This window comes from Mus caroli, unplaced genomic scaffold, assembly GCF_978045245.1.
Source record: "Mus caroli unplaced genomic scaffold, Mus_caroli_1 scaffold_2, whole genome shotgun sequence".
In the NCBI taxonomy this organism is placed as follows: Eukaryota; Metazoa; Chordata; class Mammalia; order Rodentia; family Muridae; genus Mus; species Mus caroli.
This window is the reverse complement of record NW_028227257.1, coordinates 117,818,159-117,844,475: the sequence shown is the minus strand read 5'-3', so window position 1 is coordinate 117,844,475 and position 26,317 is coordinate 117,818,159. Positions and strand designations below refer to the sequence as shown.

General features: G+C 37.3%; 1 protein-coding gene across 3 annotated transcripts in view; it reads right to left on the bottom strand.

The window, feature by feature from the left end:
• Kcnh7 (potassium voltage-gated channel subfamily H member 7) overlaps window positions 1-26,317 on the bottom strand; it is a 464,734-nt gene that overhangs the window by 148,176 nt on the left and 290,241 nt on the right. For all 3 annotated transcript variants that reach the window (XM_021154157.3, XM_085834833.1, XM_085834834.1), the window contains exon 3: window positions 15,599-15,754. In XM_021154157.3, the coding sequence (XP_021009816.1) occupies window positions 15,599-15,754 (156 nt within the window). The remainder of the gene's footprint in view (window positions 1-15,598; window positions 15,755-26,317) is intronic.

Below are 26,317 nucleotides of genomic sequence, written 5' to 3'. Positions count from 1 at the left end.
AGTAATTAAAATAGAATTCATTTTCCTGGTGAAATATTATGGCATAATGTAAGCACATTGAACATTATATTGCGTATTAATATACAAAGATGAGTACAAGAAATACTCACAAATAAGATTAAATATGGGTGGAAGACTATCAGGGTTCTGAAAGCATTTTTACATATTTCTACTAACCATTTTTATATGCTCACTCAAATTGCCAAGTTAAAAATCAGTGAGCTGCATCAGAATCATTTGATTAGTTTTTAATGCACATGAAATTGAGTTACAGTTTACAAATCAATTTTGCAAGTTTTATTACAATGCACTGAAGCTCAATGCCTACTTTTGCTCATGTTTCATCTGTTATATGAATCTCTCCTTCTAAAGAACACCCAATAGCTCTCTGAGATTAATGATCACACAGCCATTTATTCTGCTGCTGCATTTTAGTCACATCCAAGGTGGTACAGATGGTCTTTTCTGCACCACTGGGTTAATATGACCATGTTGTATTACATTACAGATTTAGTTGTCTCCATGTAGTTCATGCGGAAAGAATGCACATTGAGAAATTTGTGCTCCGCTATACTTCCTTAAGGCATAGAATATAAAACATAGATAAGTGTAACTGTTATGGCTTTTAACTCTGCAAAACGTCTTGTTCAGTCTTCAGATTATATTTAACTTACTTTCTTATGTGAATAATTAGATTCCATTTAGTCTCATGTCTAACCAAATTGTAAACTTGAAATAAGGAAAAACTCAATATTTTTCAGAACTCATACATTGTCAGAAATAAAGGAAAACCCTGATAGACTGCTTCTATGGATGTAATTTAAACATATAATTTAAGCAACAAGTGGTGCTGCTGGCTATGAAGACTGTCTTTCTTTTGGGAAAATGAATATCCTCTCAAAAATGTCCAACTATTTTTTTAAATGATCTTTAATCTAGTTTTTTTTTTCTTTTACATGGCAGTCATTATCTCCCTCATGGTCAACTCTCCAACAGTTCCTCATCACATTCCTCCTTCCTTATCTCCAAAAGGATTTCCTTACCAGCCAGATCTCCCCAGGCCCTGAAGCCTCAAATCTCCTGAGGGTTAGGTGCATATTCTCTTACTAAGTCTATACTCGGCAGTCCTCTGCTGTATGTGTGTCTGGGGGCCTCACATCAGCAGGTGTATGCTGCCTGGTTGGTCCACCTAGCTTTTAACCATCAAGTTTTTTCTAGCAATGGCAAGTTCTTGTTTCCTTCTTTCCATTTATTATCATTTTACAAACTTTCAGTACATTGAAAATGGAGTGATTTTCCAGCAAAAAATCAGTCTGTCGCTTAAAGTATGTACCTCTTGCCTGGTTGTTCCCAGTTTAGTTAAGCACCAAGAGGAGATATTCTTTTTTTTTTTTTTAGCTTCTTTTTAAAAATTAATTAATTTATTTAGTTTAATTAGGTATTTTCTTGATTTACATTTCAAATGCTATCCCAAAAGTCCCCCATACGCTCCCCTCCCGCACTCCCCTACCCACCCACTCCCAATTCTTGGCCCTAGAATTCCCCTGTACTGAGGCATATACAGTTTGCAAGACCAAGGTACCTCTCTTCCCAATGATGGCCGACTAGGCCATCTTCTGATACATATGCAGCTATAGACATGAGCCCCAGGGATACTGATTAGTTCATATTGTTGTTCCACCTATAAGGTTGCAGGCCCCTTTAGCTCCTTGGGTACTTTCTCTAGCTCCTCCATTGGGGGCCCTGTGTTCTATCCAATAGCTGACTGTGAGCATCTACTTCTGTGTTTGCCAGGCCTCGGCATAGCCTCACTAGAGACAGCTATATCAGGGTCCTTTGAGCAAAATCTTGCTGGTGTATGCAATGGTGTCAGTGTTTGGAGGCTGATTATGGGATGGATCCCCAGGTATGGCAGTCTCTAGATGGTCCATCCTTTTGTCTCAGCTCCAAACTTTGTTTCTGTAACTCCTTCCATGGGCGTTCAGTTCCTCAGAAAATTGGACATAGTACTACCGGAGGATCCCTCAATACCTCTCCTGGGCATATATCCAGAAGATGTTCCATCTGGTAAGAAGGACACATGCTCCACTATGTTCATAGCAGCCTTATTTATAATAGCCAGAAACTGGAAAGAACCCAGATGTCCCTCAACAGAGGAATGGATACAGAAAATGTGGTACATTTACACAATGGAATACTACTCAGCTATTAAAGAATGAATTTATGAAGTTCATAGGCAAATGGATGGACCTGGAAGGCATCACCTTAAGTGAGGTAACCTAATCACAAAATAACTCACATGATATGTACTCACTGATAAGTGGATATTAGCCCAGAAACTTAAAATATCCAAGATACAAGATACAATTTGCAAAACACATGAAACTCAAGAAGAACGAAGACCAAAGTGTGGACACTTTGCCCCTTCTTAGAAGAGGAGATATTCTTAAGTGTAACTGTTATGCAAATGGAAAGCATCCCCAGGAGTGTCAAAGTTCTTGAGAGTGGAGAGGGAAGTGGGGCAGAGCCTAGTGAAGGCTGCCAGGGTAGATTTCTCTTAGTGAAGAATTGGGGTGGGTTAGACTGCACTGTAGAAAACAGACTCTTGCTGTGCAGTGGTGGAGCAACCCTTTATTCCCATCACTCTGGAGACCAAGAAATCTCTGTGAGTTTGAGGCCTTCCTGGTCTACAAAGTGAGTTCCCAATAGGGCCTAAGTAGAGAAACCCTGCCTCAAACACAAATAAACAAACAGAAAAAAAGAACTGTAGGAGGGAAGGTAGGGATGGAGGGAGAGATGGAGGGAGGGAAGAAAGAAAAGAAAAGAAGAGAAAAGAAAAGAGGAAAGGAAAGGAAAGAAAAGAGAAGAAAAGAAAAGAAAAAAGAAAAGAAAAGAAAAGAGAAAGACAAACAAACAAACAAACAAACAAAGAGAAACTGATTGTATAAATGTTTTAATTGTCAAGAGTGACTGGAAAGAGCTAACTTCAATTGTCTAAATGGACCTGAAGCTCCAGCTGACTCTTCAGGGAGGTGTTGGAGGTGCAGCTGGGGCTGCAGCTTAGAATTGCTGCTGTTGGTAGATTGCTCTCAGGCCTTAACTCATTTCTAACTTCCCCTGACCTCCATAAACTAACTTTAGACTCAAGTCTTCAGGATTCCAGTGTGATCTTAAACTCTCTGCTGGTCATTTGAAGCCTCTTGTATCTCTCCACCACCCAGTCATCAACTGTAGCCATCCCTTGGGAAAGGCTGTAACCCTGTGAAAAGCTCATTCCTGCCAATGAATAGGACAGCCAGACCTCCTGAGAGGCTGTTTGGCTGTTCATTACTTTCAGCATTTTTGCTATCACTGAGCAAAGTGTTCAGTACAAAGAGCCCATATTTTGTTCTGAAAAGAAAAACAAAAACAAAAATATTGTCATAAATGAATTCTACTATAAAATATTGATTGTAAGAAATGAATGGGTTTCTGTAAATTCAGGGTATTCATACACTTGAACTGAAAGCCTTTAAGACAGTGTGAACAGTTCTCTAGCTCAATAAGCATGGATACATGGAAGGACATGAATTTAATCCAGGCAAATACAGTAAATGATCAGATTTGATGGGAGAAACAGAAAATAACTGACACATCAATCAGCTTTTACTTTCTGTGGAGAGACCTGTGACAGAAGCACTTTAAAAGGAGATGAGTTTTTTTCTACTGCTAAGTGAGGGCTGGAGTATATGATGTCATTGAGGGGATGTGAGAACAAGCCAGAAGACTGACAAGGAAGGTTTTCATTAGCAGTTAGATTGTGAAAAAATAATTTTCAATATGTACTCAGTACCGATCAACTAGCTATACTGAATAATGAATGATAAATGGATCAGTATAGCCAGTGCAGTTTTGGTACTAGTTATTAAAACAAAACAAAACAAAACAAAACAAAACAAAACAAAACAAAACAAAACAAAACAACTCAAGACATTTCCCTAGACCCCAGAGTCCACTGGGAGACTTAAAATAAAGCTGAAGCCAAAAATGGGGTCCTTTAAAGGATGCACAAATTGGGATCTTGTAGTAATGAGTCTCAGTATGATGTATGAAGGTTAGGGGGCAGGTAGGGCTGCAGCAAGGCATGAGAACAATCACAGCAGCAGCTGCTGCAGTACCATACTCCTCTCGGAACATGTTAACATTGCTGCTGGTGTCTGTCTGCATCACCATGACAGCAAAGGAGGCGGTAGACAGATTTGGACAAGGGAGATAAGCAAGAAGACAAGGTAGTGAGATGGACTGCTTTTAACCACTCAAGGTTAAAATCATTCAGTAAAGAGACACAGGGAATGAATGGAACACACCAACATTGCAGATGCTTTAGTTAGATCTCCGTGTGCTTAAAATAACCCCTATATCAATAAAAGCATGATTTTACCATGCTTTATTTTGCCTCTCTTGGGTATATATACATTTCCCCCTCTCCAAATGCCAAGCTAATCAATTCAGGTCTCCTGGAAGTGATAACATCTTAACTTGTATTGATTCTGGATGATGATATGGCTATCATGCTGACGGGAGCTCTAAAGTGAATGTTCAAAACATGAATGAGAAATAGTGAAGTTGCCCAAAAGCTATATGACTACAGACTGTCCCTGATTTTCATGTTGCTAGGTAACAAAATATTACATATGGTGCTCATGAGGAGCCCCTATGAGGTATACCTTTGCTGACCTGGATGTTGATCAATAATCTATTCTTAACTAAGTACATATTTTTATTTTTTTAATCACAAGGACTTCCTTTGATCTCAGGTATATGTTTTTGTCTATATAATAAGGAGACTATGGCAAAATTTAATTAAAGTTCTTCTTTATTTGTTTTTCCAACAATGTCATGGTTCCTTTTCTTTTCTATATTAAATGTAATCCTTAAAGAAGAGACTTTCAAAGGAAAGATGAAAATAAACATTAGTTACATTATAAAACCTTTAATTGAATTCCACTGAATAACAGATGGTTTCTATAGTAATGCGTGCTGGTTAGGGAATTCTGTATCAAAATTGCAGCTTCTCATCATTGAATTAAAGAATGACTTTCAGCTCCAGTGGAGACTAGTAAAAGAATAGTGGAGGCCTTTCTGCAAATGAAACACATGGAGTATTTCTTTGTTTCAGAATTGCTTGGGGTCAGAAAAAAAAAGACACAAATATGAGGAGGTAATATAGCTGTTGAGGCTAATGTATGCTTTATGTGTTAATTATCTTGAGTGAGTCCAAAACATGAATATGGTTTTAGTGCCTTAAATTAGACAGACAAATATCTAAATTATCAAGTGGTATTTTGTATGTATAAATTTAGATTCAGTTGAAACTTTTAGGATAATTTGAACTTTCAGTAAGAATAACAGTAAAATTCTCCCCAGAAGATATAATGTTAATAATTTAAAAAAAATAATAGGATATTTTTAAGGTGATTAAGTGAAAAGGTTCACTTATGAAAGTTATCATAATAAACATTTGAAGTCATGGTTTTACAATGTAACTAATGTATTACATGACTTACATTTGATTTCACTTAAAATTATTTTATTTGAGTACTAGTTAACTTAAACCATGGTGCCAGAATGACATGTTTGATACATAAGGAGTATTGAATTTCTGTGTTTCTGAGTCAGTAGTTCTGATGTTTTAGGCAACAACAAAAAAAAGATATTGTAAAGAAGAGAAATACCAGACGGCTGTAATCTGTGTGCATCAGTGTTTCATGTAATATTGGAGAAAAGAAGCTGGAAGAAGGAATTACAAAGCTTGGATGATTAGTTAATGACAGCATCCGTGATGATCAAATAATTCTGAGTGAGAGAGACAAGAGATGCTAAGACGTATTTGACTTGAAAGGGTAAAACTTAAGAAGTACCAAGATATTCCAAAGAACATTCCCAATGGCCAAGGGATCCATGAAGCTCTAAGACAGTAGTTCTCAACATGTGGGTTGTGGCCCTCTTGAGACGTGTTGTGTGACCCTTTCACAGGGTCATCAAAGGACATCAAGGAAGTGAGCATATGCTGCTGAAACAACTGCTCATTTGAAAGATGCAGTGAGCAATGCTTGCCTAGAAGTAAAAAGAAGACAAGAAGGAAATGGAACTCACCTATGTAGAGGACCATCTAGATTATAAATAGAGAGAGCTCAGCTAGGCCGCTCTGTGGAATGCTGGGGAAAGTGGAAACAGCGATACATGTGTGACCCAAACACCCACATCATGGGGCAAATAATAGAAACCAAGAAAACCCAGGTATACACAAAACTTAAGGAAATGCGTGCTGAGCACAGTGAATAGAGTAATACAGGTTCTGTTAAGAGAATGGCTAGTATCCTGTGCTGGCTTATAAGGAACATTTGGGGTATATAGCTAGATACTCAAAAGAGAGACAGCCAGATATCCTAATTTTAATGTGCAATATCCAATTTTTAAATGTTGGCAACAAATTCAACTAATTAAAACTTTAAAAAAAACATGATGTGATATAAACAAAATGTGTCTGTTGAAATGCAGGCTATTTATTCTCAGCAGTTTGAGTATGAGCAACAGAGGAAGGAGCCAGGGGAAAACATTGGCATGGGAGGGAGACACTGCCGAAGATGGCTTTGAAGGAGCAGGATAGCAGATCCTTAGAGGGTTATGTAAGTTTCACCTAGGATCTGTCAGCCAGAAGTAGTCTGTAGTTGCTGAGGAATTTCCACTCAGTGGCCTCCTTCACCTCTGCTGTGGGCATGAGAAGAAACGTTTTCTTTGGTGCAAGACACGAATTGATTTGAGGTCAGAGTCCTAAGAACTATAGAGAATGTTGGAAGTGCCTTCTCTAGGTAATGGGAGAAATAGGAGAAAATCAGAAAAAAAAAAAAAAGAAAAAAAAAGCATCTCAAATAGAGACTTGAAATGTGTAGTCAATTAATATCTTGATCAGATAATTTTTCTAAGAATGAAGAGAACTTAACTGGAGCTTGTAGTCTCTTAGAAAATATACCCAAATTATGGCACAAATTAAATACATCATTTGACAGTGAGTGATGTAGATTTAAATTTAGACTCCCAGGATTACATCGATGAAAGAATCTAAATATTTGAGACTTGCCTGGTAAGATAAATGTTAGAGAAACTTTAAGATCTGATCAAATAAGATAAAAATATATGCATTAATTTTTGTTTGGACATGATCTTAGTTTATTTTCTGGTTGCTATGACAAAAATACATTTATAAAAGTTAGCTAAGAATGAAAAGATTTATTCTGGATCACTTTTCAATCACTGTCTTAAATGATGGGAAATCATGTATAATCAGAAAGCCGACAGCACTAAGTACATGTGGTCAGCTCATTTACTCCTTTTCGGTAGTCCAGAAAAGGATCATATCCCAGATCCTATCTCAGGGAATGATGCCACCTGCAGTGGGCAGGTCTCCTCACCTTAATTAACCAAATGTAGCTAATACATGGATAGTATGCTCCAGAGGTGCCCAAGACCTATCTGCTAGTGGATTCTAGCTCAAATCAAGTTGACTATTGAGATTATCACAATCAAGAATTTTGTTCAATTTTAGATTCCTGAATGTTCTGAGGAAAGTTTTAGCAAACTCTATCATTTCAATTTTTAAGATTATTTTACATACAATACCTAAAAGAAAAAAAATTAACTTTGTATTTCATTGGTGTTGATTCATTAAATGGATCCACTGTACAATATTTGCTAATTTGATAGGCATACTCACAAATAAAAGAATTTTCTTATCCACATGTTTCACTGGGGGACATGAATCTTTTATTTGTGTCTGATACTGTATCCTTCACAGATAATATTGTGAATATTTACTTATTTTGGAGATACGCTTACTTTTCATATGTTGGGGCTTCAGAATCTAAAGTTAGTATTTTTTCCTGAGAATGTTTATTATTCTAGTCCATAAGAAGTCTCCCTTTTTATAACATCTCTTTTTCTATTGTACAGATGGCATTTTTCCTTTCCATTAATAATCTCAATATAATAAAATCTGCACTTTTAAGAAGTCAAATAATTTACAGAAACATGTGTCTTTAATAAACAGTAAATGGACAATTTTCTCCTCCTCTGTTTTCCTTTTTCATTCTTTATCTCAAAATTATATTCACCATATTTCCATAAGAAATTAAGCATTGCCAAGAGAAAATTATGTGTTTTAAATGTGTTTCAGTGTACTTATCATATATCTCAGTGAAACTATATGCTTTAGCTAGTTTCATTGACCCACATGTTGGTAATTGGATGGTACGCTTCAAATTAACAATCTCTATTTATTCTACTATCTCAGATTTTTGTTGAGGTCTTTAACTAGAATTTGATCTTCTTGATGGAAAAATTCTGAATAAAATTATCCAATTCTATTTTAGGAACCCAAAGTCAAGATGCTCTAGCTAAATTATCTTGGCTCCTATTAAACTGTCTACTTGTGCAAACGTTCTGTTCCAGCTGTTTATCTTAGCTTCTGTTGGACTGTTTGCTTGCACAAAACCTCCTCTGGAAGATGCAGAGGAATATACCAGGATGTGGTTTTTACCTTTAAAGTTCCTTGCCCTAAATGCTCAGGCTACACTTAAGTCCCACTTGGCTGGAATAAAGAGTTTTATTTGGCTATACACTGTGCTTTAGTAGACATCTCTAGTGGGCTCCCCATACAACATGCGTTTTTCCAAAGAGATCTGCTTGTTAAATCAAGTATCCCGATCTCATCTTTTTTTCCTTCCTTTCTTCCTCCTCTTCTTCTTTATTTCTTTCCTCTGAACCTTCCCCACTTTTTCCATGGCTCCCCCTTTTTCTGTCTCTCTATTAAAAATGTTTGAAAGAGCCAAAGCCATTATTTTGTACTGACAGTAAAATTTTATTCACAAAGGAATAAATCATAAGGGTTTGTCAGAGATGAGGCATAATATGCAATGTTATCAAGCAAAATTTTGGTCTTTTGAACTTTTCTGCTTGATTTAACAATCAATTCTTCAAAGTCTGACACAACATTAAGGGAAATGAAGGACAAAATGACAGAAGGTCTGAGTGAAATCAGTGCTGTGGCTGTAAATAATCAGACTTTGAAAAGCCATAGAAACAACTGTATCTGCATATCTTTCACTCTCTCCAGTGATTTCATGTGTGGGTGACAGTGATACCATAGGGGAACCACACATATTCACAAGATAAGGAGCAGAATCTCTACTGACCTTGCCAGGGCTTTCCTATGAGATGCCAGTCTAACTGAACAAAAAATGTCATAGACCATGTTTGGATTCTGGGAGCTGTCATGTATAATTCTTTCTATTTAAGAAATGAAGGTGTTTAGAAGGTCACAGATGTCAGGGAAGCAGGGAGGATTCCCAGGAACTAACGGGGGTAACATTAGCCGAAATATCCAACAAAGGGAAGATAGAACCTGGTAGAGACAATGCCCAGTTGATAGGCACAGCTTCCAGTTAAAAGATGGGGCCATATACTTTAAAATTTTAACCCAGATTTGTTCCTGTCTAAAGGAAATGTAGGGACAATTAATGGAGCAGAGTCTGAAGAAAAGGCCACCCAGAGACTGCTCCACCTAGGGATCCATCCCATCTGCAGACACCAAATCTTGTCATTTGCTGATGAAAAGAAGCTCTTGTTGACAGGAGCCTGGTATAGCTGTCCTCTGAGAGGCTCTATCAGCACCTGACCAATCACAGATGCAGATGCTTGCAGCCAGCCATCAGACTGAGTATGGGGATCCCAATGGAAGAGTTAGAGGAAGGAATGAAGGAGATGAAGGGGTTTGCAACCCCATTGGAAGAACAACAGTATCACCTAACTGGACTTCCCAGAGCTCCCAGGGACTAAACCACCAACCAAAGAGTATACATGGAAAGACCTACGGCTCCAGCTGTATATGTAGGAGAGGATTGCCTTATCTGGCACCAATGGGAGGGGAGGCCTTTTATGGAGGCTCCATGCTCCAGTGTAGGGGGATGCTAGTGTTGTGAGGCAGGAGTGGGTGGGTGGGTGAGGGAGCACCCTTATAGAGGCAGGGGAAGGGGAATGGTCTAGGGAGTTTTAGGGAGTGGAAACCTGGAATGGGGACATTTGAAATGTAAATAAATAAAATAACCAAGAAGAAAAAAAAGAAACCAAAGTGTCAATTCAACATTTGTATTTCAGTTTTAAATGAATGGATTATCTTTTTATTTCCTTAAATCCTACCCTCTGCTATAGTGTGGGTGTGTCCTCTATTTTTTACTTCCATTCAGATAAAAGGCTATAGCAGACACTCTTCCGTTGGTTAAATGAAGTATAAAGTAGGTATTCATTCCTTATGTAGGCAACCTACTGTTCATGGATATTCACAAATACAGATATTCATGGCAGATAGAGGTGGGTGTCACTGAAGTTTACTCTCATAGACCATTCACTAGTCACTGAATGAGATAAGTAGAGAATATAAGTTGAAGTGGATATCTCCTTAAAGGCATAATTTTAGGATTTGATTTTTTATTGTAGATTAATTTGTTTCAAAATATATATTTTGGAAAATTGAGGAATTACTGATATTTTTTCCAGAAAATTTCTCACATGTGGAATTTTTCAGAGTAAAAAACCAGAATATTCTTATTATATTACATTAATATATTTGTTCCTTATTTGCTTTAAGAGAAAATTAAATTTATATTGCTATTAATACTTGGCAAAGAAGTAATTTGATACTATGATAAATATTTAATTGTTTGATTTAGTATTAAGCTTGGGATTTATTTAGAGTGGGGAACATGTTGTAACTCACGGACCATAGACTTCACACAGCCAGGATAACAATGAATAAAATCCCATATGAAACAAACCATGCCATAAAGCATTATGCTTTGTTTGTTTTTAGGTTGTGGTGGTGGTAGTGATGTGTGTATATGTGTGCATGCATCTGTGTGTGTGTGTGTGTGTGTGTGTGTGTGTGTTTGTTCACACATATATGTGTGTGTGAAATTAAAAAAAAATCCACCTTGTGATTGTCAAGCTTGAATTTTGTAGATTACAGTGCTGAATTATAATGTCAAGAGTTGGCTAGTGGATTTAGGATGATTGTTCTTTCAATGAACTACACACACACTCACACACACACACACACACACACACATACACACACACACAAATGAGTGCTTGAATCTACCCCCAGAACCCATGTGAAAAATCTAGATGTAAGAGCTAGGGAAACAGCTTTATGAATAAAGTCTTGTGTAAGATTGAAGACCTGAATTCTGACCTCCAGAAGCTGTGTGAGAAACAGTTGGGCATGGTAGCCACTGTAGCACTCAAGAGACAGAGACATATCACTAGGGCCAGCAAGCTGTTTAGTCAAGCAAGAACTGCTAAATTCGAAGTTCATTGAGAGACCTCAATTCAGTAAATAAAACAATGATTTGAAAAGACACATGATGTCAACTTCAGGACCCCACATTGTACATACACATGTGCACATACATACACAGATGATCTCACTCTCTCTCTCTCTCTCTCTCTCTCTCTCTCTCTCTCTCTCTCTCTCTCTCACACACACACACACACACACACACACACACACACACACAGAGAGAGACAGAGAGAGACAGAGACAGAGAGTGCAGGTTGCAATCTCAACACTGTGGAGGCAGAAACAAGAGTTTTGGGAGCCTGCTAATAGCCAATAAGGCCCAGGTCCAGGGGGAGACTTGATCTTAAAAATAAAGTAGAAAGTCACAGAAAAAAAGGTACTAATGTCAACCTGTGGCCTTTATACTTATCCATAGCCCCACGTCTAGGTTTGGCCATGACTGTCAGCACTGGCTTTTTGAAGCATGGCTTTATTTTATATATATTCTTATTTAATGCACATAAAGAGTATAGGATTTTAAAATCTCTATTATTAACATTTTTGATGTCTCCCAGCACCCCTTAGACAACATAAGATATATAAAATCCAATTTTCATATTAATCTCTTTCAACCATTGAAATCAATAAGGGAGAGGTCAAATCAATGTACCGATAAAGCAAGGGCACACATTGTCAATGAGATCGCTTCAGACTTCAATGTTCATGTACACCTAGAAATGATCAACTAGGAAGAGAGCAGCAGATTTTGCTGAGAAGAGCACAGGGCAACACAGAGAACAGAACCACACAGAGTCCATGTGGGAAAAGTGGAGGCACACTATCTAGAATGGTGAACTGCACTCTGAAGAGGCCCCTTGCAGAAGAGTGCCCATACAGGAAAAGAAATAGGAAGTGTGTGATGAGATGGCCAGATGGCTAATTATATAAGACTGTAGATCCCAAACCACTAGTGTAGTCAAGGAGGTTGGCACTGACTCCTTGTCAGCAACATTTAAAGGAAGAAAAGAATGAATAGACCTCTGGGGCATAGGACAAGCCAAATGCAGGGCAATAGCCAAATTGGTACTATCTACTGATGCTGTCCTTCAAGCATTGGAGCTAGAGAAGAACAGTGTCTTTATTTGTCACTCTTCTATTTCTATGAGAAAATACCATGACCAAGACAACTTATAGGAGGAAAGGGTTATTCAGGTTCACAGTACTAGACAGATAAAGGTTGATCATGGGGGGTGGGGGGGAAGAAACTGGCATGGCAGCTGGAGCAACAAGATCAAATATTGAACCACAAGAACAAAGGAGAGAAAATAAACTAGAAATTGTGTGAGTCTTTAAACTCTCAAAGCTTATCACCCAAGACACATTTACTCCAGAATGGCCATATGCCTAAACTTACCCAAATTAACACTACCAACTGGTGACTTAATATTTAAATACCCAAGACTTTGGGGAATGTTTATCATTCAAATTACTACCATGTTAAATAAAAACATGTTCTGAAAACACGTTGCAAGAATAAGTCTTATTTAGTAAGTTATGGGGAAACTGAGGAAGATTGAGTGAATACTGATTATACAGAAGATGTTGGCCCCTGTGATTGAATTAGGGAAAAACTGGAAGAAGCGGAGGAGGAGAGCAACCCTGTAGGAGGACCAGCAGTCTCAATTAACCTGGGCTCCCCCACAACGAGATCTCTCAGACGTTGGAACACCAACCAGACAGCATATATCAGCTGATATGAGCCCCACCCCTCAACACATATACAGCAGAATACTACTGGGTCTGGGTTCAGTCAGAGATGATGCACCTAACCCTCAAGAGACTGTAGGTCACAGGGAGTAGAGGTCTCCTGGGGTGGGTATAAGGGGTTGAGGACATCCTGTGAAGATGAAGGGGGGAGGAAGTATAGGATGTGGGACAATCAGAGGAAAGACTGGGAGATAAAACCTGGAGTATAAAAACAAGATTACATGAAATTACAAAAGCAAACAAACAAAAGGACAAAAAATTACAAGAAATAAAATATAGAGCAGAGACTGAGGGAAAGGTCATCCAGAGACTGCCCCACCTAGGGATTCATCCCATTTGCAGACACCAAACCCTAACACTATTGCTGATGCAAAGAAGCTCTTGTTGACAGGGGCCTTGTATAACTGTCCCCTGAGAGACTCTGCAGCACCTGACTAATACAGACACAGATACTCACAGCCAATCATCAGACTGAGCCCAGGGACTCCAATGGAAGAGTTAGGGGAAGTAATGAAGGATCTGAAGGGGATTGCAGCCCCATAGGAAGAACAACCAAATCAACTAACCAGACCACCTTCCCCCCCAGAGCTCCTAGGGACTAAACCACCAACAAAAGAGTATATATTGAGGGTTCTGTGGCTCCAGCTACATATGTAGCAGAGGATTGCTGTATCTGGCATCAGTGGGTGAGGAGGCCCTTGGTTGTAGGAGGATGCTAGAGCAGTGCAGGGGAGGGTGGGTGAAGGGGAGTGGGCGATTGGGGGAGCACCCTCATAGAGGCAACTGGGAGGGGATGGGGTGGGATATTTGTGGAGGAGATCAGGGAGGGGGAAACATTTGAAATGTAAATAAATAAAATAACTAATATAAAAGAAAAAATGAAAATGTATATGAAAGGGGGGGAGAAATTGAAGATGAAAGCAAAAAATGAGAAATTTAAAAATGTCCCATAAATGACAAACTAGACACTAACACAAAAACAGAAAGATCGTTGGGCAGGGAGAAAAAAAAGTTTGACTAAGTTTGAGTGTCTTGTTGTCAAACTATAGGAGTCTAATGATATAATCAAAACTAATAAGTAGCTCACTACTGAAGATATTTAGGTAGTGACAAGTTCAAAGAGATATATTATTAACTAAAATTATATGGTGGGAAGGGCAGGAAAGGAACTTTGAGATAATTGTCTTCTTACTTGAAGTAAGGCAACCATGATGAGGAAAACTTAAGGATCATAAACAAATCTATCAATTCCACAAACTATGTAATTGCAGATATGTGGCATCTAATAAACTGCTTTATAAAAACAACTATTAGGAATGTAAAACTGTTATGAAATATAAAAAGAGATGTATGTAGACGGAGACCATCAAGCATCAACATAATAAAGTGGAGTAAATCCACACAGACTGTCAGCACAATAGAAAACAATTGATTCTGCCAATAAACATGCATTCTCAGCAGAGTTGTAATCAAATGAAAAGGAAGTATATCTTCCCAAAGAGTCTCCAAAGGCGAACATCAAACACTATGAAGTGATAAAACTAAGACAAATCTTAAGATTTATTTTAAAATGCAACAGACAAAGTAAAAAAGATTCATTATATCATGAATTAAAGTACATGAGTTTGAGTTGGGAAATTATTAAACAAAACAAACAAAATATCCTCTAACTGTGTGAACTACTTTACCAGTAAAAAGTTATTTATCTGAAGTATATTTTAAAGCATCTTTTGTAGGCTTATTGGTCCATTATTTTAAGCTGAGATAATATTTTTACATGTAAAAGCTAATAGTTTATCAAGAAATACAAAGTGTCTGTGTACCTCATATGAAGTATTATTTCTAATATTTAATGCTTGAAAACAAGTGTTTTCGGTAAAGGATTGGTAAAATAGGTGGCATGGTGGAGCACACCTTTAATCTCAGTATTATAGAAGAAGATGCAATGAGTTCAAGGCCAACCTGGTTTACATACTCAGTACAGAGACCATCCAGAGCTATACAATATGACCCTGTTCTTTTGTTTTTTTTTTTTTAGATATTTTATTTATTTATATTCCAAATGTTATCCCCTTTCCCTATTTCCCCTCCAGGTACCCCTTATCCCATCCCCCTTCCTCGCTTCTATGAGGGTGTTCCCCCACCTACCCATTCACTCCTGCCTCCCTGCCCTTGCATTCCCCTACACTGGGGCATCAAGCCTTCACAGGACCAAGGGCCATTCCTCCCATTGATTTTTTTTTAAGGCATTGGTAAACTACATGATGCTATATGCAAGTCATATGATGTTCAAAGAGGATGATTAATTTTGTAAAGTATCAAAGAATAATAACACTAGCTATATCTTTGTAGTATAAAATGTTTATATTTCCTATGTGCCTAATTTTAAGACCTGATATGCAAATGATTACAGAAGCAATAGAACACCCTGACTTTATGAACATGTGATCTTTTACTTACGGTTTACAGTCTTGACTGGTAATATCGGGTTGACCCTCTCTGGAGTGGCAGCATTTTCTTCATCTGACACATACTCAAAATTAATGATGAACATCATAGCCACACCCTCTTGGTTCTTTACAGGGATTATGTGAGTGTTACAAATAAAAGTGGAACCTAAGGAGAGGAAAAATAGACATCAGATCAGTAAAAATAAAACTGAAATGTATACCTATAAAAATTTGGTTGAAATAATCTATGATATTCAATAAAATAATTAACATTTTATGCAAATATATACTTTATATACACACACATAAAGAGTATATGGTGCAATCCAGTTACTACAACAATGTAGAACAATGTCAAACCTCATTAACTCTTACCAATAATTTTAATAGCTAATATACGAAAATATTTTTAAGATTCTAGAAAACACGACCAGCCATGTCCTACATATTTGCATTAAATCTGTGTCTATATGAAACAGACTTCTATATACAGTGAAGAGATGCTCATTTTATAGCATCATTATTTTGCAATTCAAAAGTGTTCTTTTTCCTTAATTTCTTGTACACAGTAAATTACTGGCTACCAAATGTGTTGCAATAAGTGAAAAAATATGCAGAACCTAAAGATAATGCTTTTATTTGTTTATAGTTTGTTAGAAAAATGGAAATTATATATATATATATATATATATATATATATATATATATATTATTGTATCAAATTTCCCCATGCTGCTTCCAGCTACCAATGCTTATCCACCTACATAATCTCTGCCATCCATCATCTATGGGATACAGGTTTAAGAACTTTAGATTCTTTAAACCTCTTGCTTCTGTTTGAGTTCTTGGAGTTGACTCCTAGTAACCCTTCAAACCGCCCCCTTTCATCCTTTTCATCTGAATGTTTGCTCTATTTAGTCAAAGGGAGAGAAATTTCACAAGCTATGAGTTTATTTCAGACAATTGAAATGCAAAAAAAACTTCAGAAGAGGATCTTGATCTCTCATGTGATAACACGTGTCATGATTAGTCTCATTTTGTAGAGAATAGTTGAGAATATATTGAAGAGAATTATGTAGCAGTATCAAGATTAAAAGAAGTGTATGAAGGTTAGGTTGACCAGAGACTTTAGGTGAATCATGGGAAAATGTTGGGCACTTGGAGACTAGAAACAAAGGGATAGGCAAAGAGCATAAAGTTTGAACCAAGAGTCTCAGCATCTATAAAAACCACAAGATGCTGACATTCATTAGTGGCATAATATATAAATTCTATTGCAAGCAAAAGAAACAGTGAATAAAGCCCTTTCCTTCCTGCATCATTGCTCATGCTACCAGAGCTGAGATAAAAGCTGCTGCTTCTGTAGATGGAGGATGAAGGGTTTGGGGGCAAGAGACTGAACAACTAACTACTTACTATGTGTTAAATTGTTCCAATGGCTTCTAACTTTTACAGAACTGAGTTACTTTAGAGCAATACTTCTTGTACTTTAGAGATACCAATGTCTTAATTATAATTTAGATTTACAAATACTAGTAGCCTCCCAAATTTGAAATAGAATAGACCTTAATATAATGTCAAATTTTATATAATGGTAGCCCAGTTTACAGATGCTTTAAAAAAATGCTTCAAGAATGATTTGCTGCACCTCCAGTCTTCAGCTGTATCTTCAATTCATCTAATAAAACAGTTAGCTAGAGCTCTTGTCGAAGTTTCCATGGTAACAAACAGGCTGACTTTAGTAAACACAAAATAAGCAATTTAAGAGTGCTCCATTAGAACTAAATATAGAAGTGCTTCGGGCCAGGCATCACAATGCACACTGATAAAACAGAGTCTGAAGAGATGTGAGAAATAGCCATTGTGTACTTTCCTAATGAATCAAAACACATATTGATTTTGCCACTTAAAATGACATTTCCTGCATCATTTACAATGTAATTGTGAATTCACAGATTTGTTATTCAGCAGTTTCAAATATTTCAACATTTGAGGTATACTTCTGATTGTGAAACAAAATATAAAACAGATCTTTGAGAAATCAATCAATAAAAGATGCAAGGATAGAGATCTAATAGGCTTGCAACAGAACAGAATCATATCTCATGGGCTAATAAAAGGAAAATCATGCCCTTCCATACAAATGCTTAAAATTTACAGTCGAGTACTGAAAAGCATATAATTATCGTGCTTCAGGAAAACAGTTTTATGCATGTATATCAGCTCCACACCTCATTGCATACGTATAATTAATCTGAGATTTATTGTTTACTACTATTCCTTCCTACATGCTTCCATTAAGCAATCTATCCTTTTGACAGTCAAGTGAAGACTCACATTTACACCCTTTCCTGTTTTAGGGTTTTTTGGGGGTGGTGGTGGTGGATATATCCATCAATCTTTTGTAGCCTCTGGAAGCCACAGAGTGAAAGGAAACAACACAGGAAATTAGGAGAGGCACATATATGACAGATATTTTGCTTGCATAATTCTCCGATAGTCAAGGACTGTTGAGTTACTGCTCCTGTTTAACTCTTTTTCCTAAATAAAATGGTAGAAGCAAAGGAACAGAAGGATAATCCATGCAATGTTATTTTAAAATTGAAGGGAAAAAAAGAGACATACTCAACGTTGTTTAAACAGCATTAAGTCAAGGAAAAATTTAAACCCTGTTAAAATGTATTATGTATTCAAATGAAATTAATAGTGTTTGTTAAGAAGCAGAATATTTACAATAACATTATTCGTTATTTATCCAGGCATGCATGCGATTATGTTGCACTAATATTAGTTAGACGGATTCATTTCCATATTTTGTTTCCTGAGTGAAAAACCTTTCCAAAGTGAAAAAAGGCCATTTAGGAAGAACAGTGTATATTTTAATGAAATTTTTTAGAAATTAAAGAATTTAAATTCTTGTTATTAGTCAAGAAAAGCATGGTGATTTGAATAGTAAAACATTGCCTCTTTATTCATAAATCAGTGGCTTTCACTCAGCTGTATTATAAAATGAAAGGCCATGATTTAACATTTTGAGAGCATTTCATGTGTGTGATGTGTACTCACAAGGCATCCTGTGTACACGAGGAACAACATGGAGGTCAGAGTGACTATACCAGACAGAGAATGGTGGCTACAGTGTGGAGGGTAGGTCCAGGGAAATGAAAAACCGCAAACCATGTGTGACCTGGAACTTCCCTCTTGCTTAGAAAGTGCTGGGAATTTCATGCAAAGATTGCTGTCATCTGGTTTAAAACTTTTGCTCTCATGTGTATGCAAACAGTAGTTTCTGGCGAACACCAGGATGGAAGGAAATACGGCACGTTAGGGAAATACCTTAATAGGACTGGAAGGTGAGTCTAATAATTTATACTACAGTGATGTGGGTTAAAGGCACTGAAATGAAGCCTGAAGTGTGTTAAACAAGAAGAATGCCACACTATTTCTTAAACTGGGACAGAGAATGAGAGGAACTGATTTTGAAGAGTGTATATATTCATGGGGTTTTGAATATGGTGACTATAAAAGAGCCTGCTGTATATTGACGTGGAGATGTTGAGAATGTAAACACCAGGGGTTGCAGTTCAGCTCAGTTTAGACACTGGTCTAAGTCAGAGTTATTAATCTGGAAGTCATTAGGGAAAATATTGCATTTCAAGGATGGATAGGGATAGTTAGGGTAGAGAAAGTTTGTAGCTTATCTCAGAGGCACGTCATAGTCAAAGGACAGACAGACTAGACCCTATAAAATTCGTGGAGGCACATACAGTAAAGTGGGAGGAAAAACCAACATCGTGGAGCATTGGGACTTCAGAGCCAGCAGTATCCCTAAAAGAGAGCTCTGCAAGCTTTTTCTGATAGGCATCGTGAGACCCTAGTAAACACATATCACTTTAGAAATACTTTCATAGAATTGTGGCCATGCAGCTTCTTGGATGTATTCAAGTGTGAATGGAAGTACAGGAAATTACACCTGACAATAGAAGATGCTTTTTAACAGTTTTACTAAATCCATGAAGTGGTCACAATCCTAGCACAGGACAGTAGCTAGAGAAGAATTTAAAGTATAATTTTTGTTAGAAACAATATAGTATATTTCTATACTTTTACAAGGTACATTGAACTATTTTCAAGGAACTCTATCCAAACTTTCTTTACATTAAGTTATTTTATTACCTAGGTTTAAGAAAGGTCTAATTCTATCTCAAGACATTTTCTTAGCTTTGCTTTGTTCCATGTTGATTTACTCTGCACAAAGTACCTATGAAAACATGATAACCTTTATTGTTGAAGAGCACTAGCTCTGCAACTAGAATGTCTGCCTCTGAGTCTGTCTTTTCCCACTCTGTTTACAGAGTAACTTTCTTGCTAAAACTAGTGGTCCAGCCCAGCTCACACTTTATGTATCTGTATCCTGTAAATTAATTTTTATTGTCAAACCTGTTCTTGGAATCAAATGAGTTAAAACCCACATAGCAATATATAGAATTATTTATATATCATGATAATATGATGATAGAATAGACCAAGCCATTCTCATTGTATTTCTATTCCTGGAACCAAAAGCAACTTGGGAAGGAAGGATTTTATTTAGCTTACTCTTGCATGTCTCAGTCCATCACTGAGGGAAGTCAGGAACAAATTCAAGCAAGAACATGGAGCAGGAACTGAATAAAGCAAAGACTCTAGAGGAATGCTGTTTACTGGCTTGCTTCCAGACTCATTTTTAGATACCTCCTTATGCAACAAGGACATCCTGTCTAGTGATCACACTATGCCTAGAGGCCTGTGCCCTTTCCATCAATTGGTAAAAGAAAATGTCCCATAGACATACCTATAGGACACAATGGAGAAGCATAGTTTTCTAGTTTCTATTTAGTTGGGAAAAATCTATCCAGTACAACAAAAACTATGATGAGACCCATCTATCTCTAACCCTGCAGATTTACAAAGCCATCAAACTTATTCCACACACATAAAACAACATGGGACTGGGATGGAGACTGGAATAAAAGGAATGAGGAAGAGAGTTCTTTGGGGAAAGCTGCCTTGGGGCTTCCTTTCTTCCCATCTCAAGAACTTGCATGTAATGTCCTGTATAAAATATAAACTTTTAAGGGTCCAAGAAATTTTAAAGGTACTCCCTAATAAAGTGTACTTCTCAAAATTTCTTTTACCTTCTATCATTCTTAGGGATAGAACCACAATGTTTAATTTATTTGGGGGGGGGCATCAAATAGAGATTATTCTCTGCTGAACTGATCAATTTAGCAAATACTTGGGAGCTTTCATTCCATTCTCGCTAGTAGACTGGAAGGCCTTTGAAGATTGAAAAAATATATCATTGGAGGATGGCCTTATAATAAAAATAAAACATAGTAATCTCCAGGGAGAAAAAGCCTCATCTTAGAGGCACTGCTTGTCATTTTGAATAGAAAGACACGTTACAAAATCAAAGGGAATGTTGATCTCATATAAGTAGAAAGTTCCTGGTCACTAACGACTGACAGTAGACCTATGCAGAAGAAATGTGAAAACTAAGTCACATTGGTACTTGGTATTCTCTGTGTAATACTCATCTCTCTCTCTCTCTCTCTCTCTCTCTCTCTCTCTCTCTCTCTCTCTCTCTCTCTCTCTCTCTCTCTCTCTCTCTCTTTAGTTTTTCTCTACGCTCTCCTGGACTCCAAGGTGAAAGTGTATAAGCTTTCATATATCAATAAGGAGAATTGTGAAAATCACCAATATTTTAATGAACTGAGAAAAACATAATTGATTACCACTTCCAGAGGAATTTTTAAAGAGCGGACTAGGGATGGACAAAAACCTAATAGACATTCCTCATATAGCCTGCATTAGAAGAATTATTTTGATTTTATATTCAAGACATTTTAGACATCCCCAATCCATATGGAATGTCTCCTAATACACCATTGGCCACATTGGGACTCAAGGAAAGGGTCATGTGATGAAATATTGGAGAACTAGAAAATTACTGGTTGGAGAGTTTATGTGACTTCATTTGGCCATGTACACATTAATAGACTCTTAATTCCTACTTATGGTCCACTCCAGAATTCATCACAGCATCTACAGAAGATCTCTTTAGAGCAGTACAGTACTCCAAATTATCAGATAACACTCCCTGGCATGGCACATTAATAACCTTTATCCATAGATCTCAGGATGGTGCCAATCAATTTTGCGTTGGTAACTGATCCCTTTTCTTCCCCCTGATTTTGAGATAGTTCACATAAAGCTGTCCACAGGAAGGTACTCGTGAGCAGGATAGAGGGGCATTTGTGATGACAGTGGGCAAAAGCCTGTAGCTTTAAGAAGTTAGAATTTGAAGTCCAAGAAAACCAGATATCTGGGTTCTGAACCTGACACATTATTGAGCTTTCCTGTGTTCTGGCTTCTGTGGCTACAGAATGAGAAGAATGCTATATCAAAGCAAAGCAAATGGACAATATGATGACTTTGGGTAGAGGAAAGTTACTGCTTTTAACTTACTGTGAAAAGCCTTGCTGAGGAATACATACCTCAATAAAGAAGTAAGGAAACCTGTGAATTATAAGAAGTCTTAAGAACATTCATGGAAAGGTCAGGAATAAATACAGAGACTCTGCTGTGGACTGAACTCTACCTGTATAGACTCTAAGTGCTGAACCACCATGTGACTCTATTTGGCCAAAGTTCTTTCAAGGAGTAAAATAAGATTGTAAGTGGGATTTTATGTGCCAGAGTTCTTCCTTACAAGGAGCGAGAGAGCAAAAGAGTGACCCTGGCATGGGAGAATATCAAGGTATGTAGCAAAGGATAGCCATTTGCAGCCACAAACTGCCAGCTCTAACAGTGAGGGAGAAGCTCCTGTTATAGAACTACATATCTGTGTTATTTTGTTTCAGCAGCCTGTAGGGAATATTATAGCCTCAACCTGGGGAAGTCAGGAAAGTGGCCAGTGTGGCTGAAGCAGATTAGGCTGGGGTGCATTGAAATGACTTTGGCTGATCGTGTGAATCCGCAAAGTGAACTGAGGAGGAAAATGATGGCTTTGGAAGATTAATGCAATAAAGGGCATGTGACTTCTTTGACATTTTGCTACAAGTACTTAATGTCTTTTGGCCACAGTCACCTCCTCTTTTTACTTTCATATCTTTATAGTTAATTTTGGTGACCCCCATGAGTTTAATTAAGGTTGCTTAGAGAAGCATGGGTAAGAGGTTATCATGTTTATTAACTCTACACTGTCTAACTGCACACTGGAATACACTTTATAAAGTGCAAAAGATGAATGAGTACAGTGGGAAACCTTTCCCTGATGTTTTGGGAATTTAGTCTATGGATGTTAAGGATGTGACAAGTTGTTCTGAGCATGGGAGTACCTTATGAAGAAGTACTTCATTGTACAGAGAACTTAGACATGGGCTGCTGTAGCTATTAGTGGGGCCATAAGGAAAATATAAGTTCAGAGGTATAGGAGCTATATATTTGATTGAAGAGACAGAGGCACATTTAGAAAGACCATTAAATAACTCTTCCCCACCACCGTATCAACAATAATAAATGAAGCAGTCAGTTCAAGTGAGCACATACAGACTGTTTGGTCTGATGGATTTGGTCTAACTTGACTGGTGTGGGAGGTATGCAGCTATCAGTAGAGCAGTAGTCATTTTTTCTTATTTCCCAACCACTTTGCTAACTCTAAAGGAACATGCTGCAAACGAACAGGAGGAACCCATGTGAGTTAATAAAAACGTTTTATCCAGGTGCATTATAATAAAAACACACTTTAAAAGTCATATCTTATATTTAAGAAAAAAATCCTTAACATGATAAATGTATTAACTCCCCATCATAATTACATAGTTGTAATCATAAACAAATTTAGATGGTTCGTGTCCTTAATGGAGCAACAAGGAACTGCAATTGTCCTTTCAGACTTTTCTAGATAAATATTTGTTGCAGGATTTTCCTTGTCCAATCACATTAGGGCAGTGGGAGGCTTGTGATTGGACAGAAGAAGGGAGGTGGAGTGAGGAGTTGAGAAGACACAGAGAGAGGCCTGAGGAGGAGAGCGAGAACAAGAATGGAGGCTGACTTGGTGTTATGAAAAGGCTAGAATGATTGTGTTAAAGCTTTACCATTATCATTTGGCTCTGGAATTATTGTATTGGCATCTTGTAAATTGTGTTATTATTGATACATAAATCTGATTGGATAATTATGCATAAGAGTCTTGATTTTGCTGGGTAATTAGGTGTTGAGTTGGCTAACCAGGGGTGCATGAGGCATTGCGTGAAAGTGAGAGGAACTTGGAGGAGGGGCATACAAAAGATGACCTGGCAGAAGCCATTTGGCCTAGCAGGGCTGACGAGTTAGCGGGCTGAGATATCTAGCTCTAGATAATTCCCACAGCAAATATTATCTATCCATTGCTTATCAATGTTTTTAAATGGCAAATTTTTCTAATTTATATAAATTTGGGTATAACATTCCTGTTCTGCTATGTGATAATAGTAAATGTCTCATGTATCAGCACAAATAATTTTTATGTAATTATGTCTGATTTAAATAATTTTAAATACACAAAATAACAAGGTTGTACTACTCTTGACATTGTATCTCTTTATACATGTATACTACCACTTACCCAAAACTGGTGTTTTTTGTTTTTTGTTTTGTTTTTGTTTTTGTTTTTTTGTTTTTTTTTACAACTTTTAAAGTTCCTTTTATTTAAAAAAATCCTTCATGGTACCTTTGTTTAATAAATACTTATGATAACCTGGGTAAAATTTTCTTTATACTCAGTTTTCATTACATTTAAAAATTATGTGCACATGTGTGTCTTATACATGTTGCTGAGGGTGTATACACACATATATGCAAGTATGTGTGTGTGCTCCTATGTAACTGGAAGCCAGAGATCAATGCTAGGGTTTTTCTCAATTGATCACTGCTTTGCGTTTTGAGACACAGTTTCTCATTGAACATGGAATTTTTTTTATTGCATTTAGCAATACTAGCTGGGCAGAAAGACTCAAATTTCCTGTCTCTGCATCATTAGTACTAACATTACAGCTGTACACTACCACACCAGCCTGGGGCAGAAAGGGGAGGGGTGTGCAGTGGATGGGATTCTGAACTGAGGTCCTCTTGCTTATACAACAAGCAATTGACAGACTTGGACATTTCTTCAAACCCTTTTCTCATCTCCAGTCTCTATTGTGGCTGCCTGTGCAGTTACTTCCTCAGGGAATAAGAGACTCTTACATCCTCAGTTTGTCAGGTATCACCTGGCAGAAGCTGATAGATAATACTGCAATGTGTGTTATGTGCACAACTGGATGTTCTGAGGCATTAGGAGTAGGAAGGTTGGCAATACTGTGTACAGTTTCCATGTAGAAATGACTGCTTCCATCTCTTTTCATGTATTGTATTGTATTGTATTTTACTTTATTTTACTTGTTCACTCTACACCCCTTTCACTGCTCCCTCCCAGTCACCCCTCCCACATTCTCCCCTATGCCAGCCTTTGTTTCTTGGAAGTCAGAGGTCCTGCCTTGGGGACTTCTGGGAGCAAACAAGCTGTTGCTAGTATCCTTCCCTATATCACCACCACAAGTATGGCCATCATTTTCTGAATGCATGCCACATGACATTTTCTTTTCATGAAAAAGTTTCCCTAGAGAAGTATTCAATTAAGTAGTAGAATCTTGCCTTTGAGCTCTAACATATCTATCTTGTAGATATCTCTTGCAATCGAATGTATATATCTAGAAGGATAAGGAAGGCTCATAAAACTCAGGAAACAAAACTCACAGTTTAATAAAGTTCCTAAAATTTACAAGATTCATAAGGCTCCCATTCCCAAGGATCTGCTAGTAGCAAATACTGGGGAGAATGACTGAGTCTTGCTCCTGTGGGGGATACAGCTTTCATGAGGTGTCATCCATGCTCAGGTGGTCTTTTCAATGATGCAGCTGTCCTTGAATAACCACATTTCTATAGGTAACTCCTCACTCATATTTTTTTATGTAACCAGTAAACTCACTAGCTTGTTAATCTAGACTCAGGTGAAAATTTTTTGCTGGCCTGTCACTGGTATCCTATCTGGGGTGAATAGATGTTTTTTCTTTCCCTAGCAGGAGTCACTGGTTCATTCTTTCTTCTGTCTTCCAATGATTGAAATGTGGAGATGACTCTAGGAAGAGATTACTGTACCAAATATATAACAAATACCTGTCTATAGTAGATGCTTAAGATCTATTAGTAGTATTTAGAAGTTTACAGGCTTAAATACATTTTAAACTAGGAAACCTTCTTTGTACAATGCAACATCTCTTCTGTCTGTCTGTCTGTCTGTCTGTCTGTCTGTCTGTCTGTCTCTCCCTCCATTCAACTCCTCTAACCCCTTTCTTTCCTGCTTTATGAAATTCTGTGTCTCTATCTCTGTGCCTCACGAATATTGGGCAATGACTCTCTGCTAAAACTACATCCCTAGCTTTCAAATTCTGTTTTAGATTAATTTGTAGTTAAACTCTAGCTGTTCTCAGTATCATTGGAAATTATTAAATGGTTTAATGCAGTCTTTCTCATATAAAATAGGAAAGGAAGTAAATATCATAGGTCATTTAGGTGCTTACAGAAGAGGTACAATCTTTAGATAACAAAATACTGGTCCAGGAAAGGATGGAAGATGCTAAATGCTGTGCACCCATTTGATATTTTG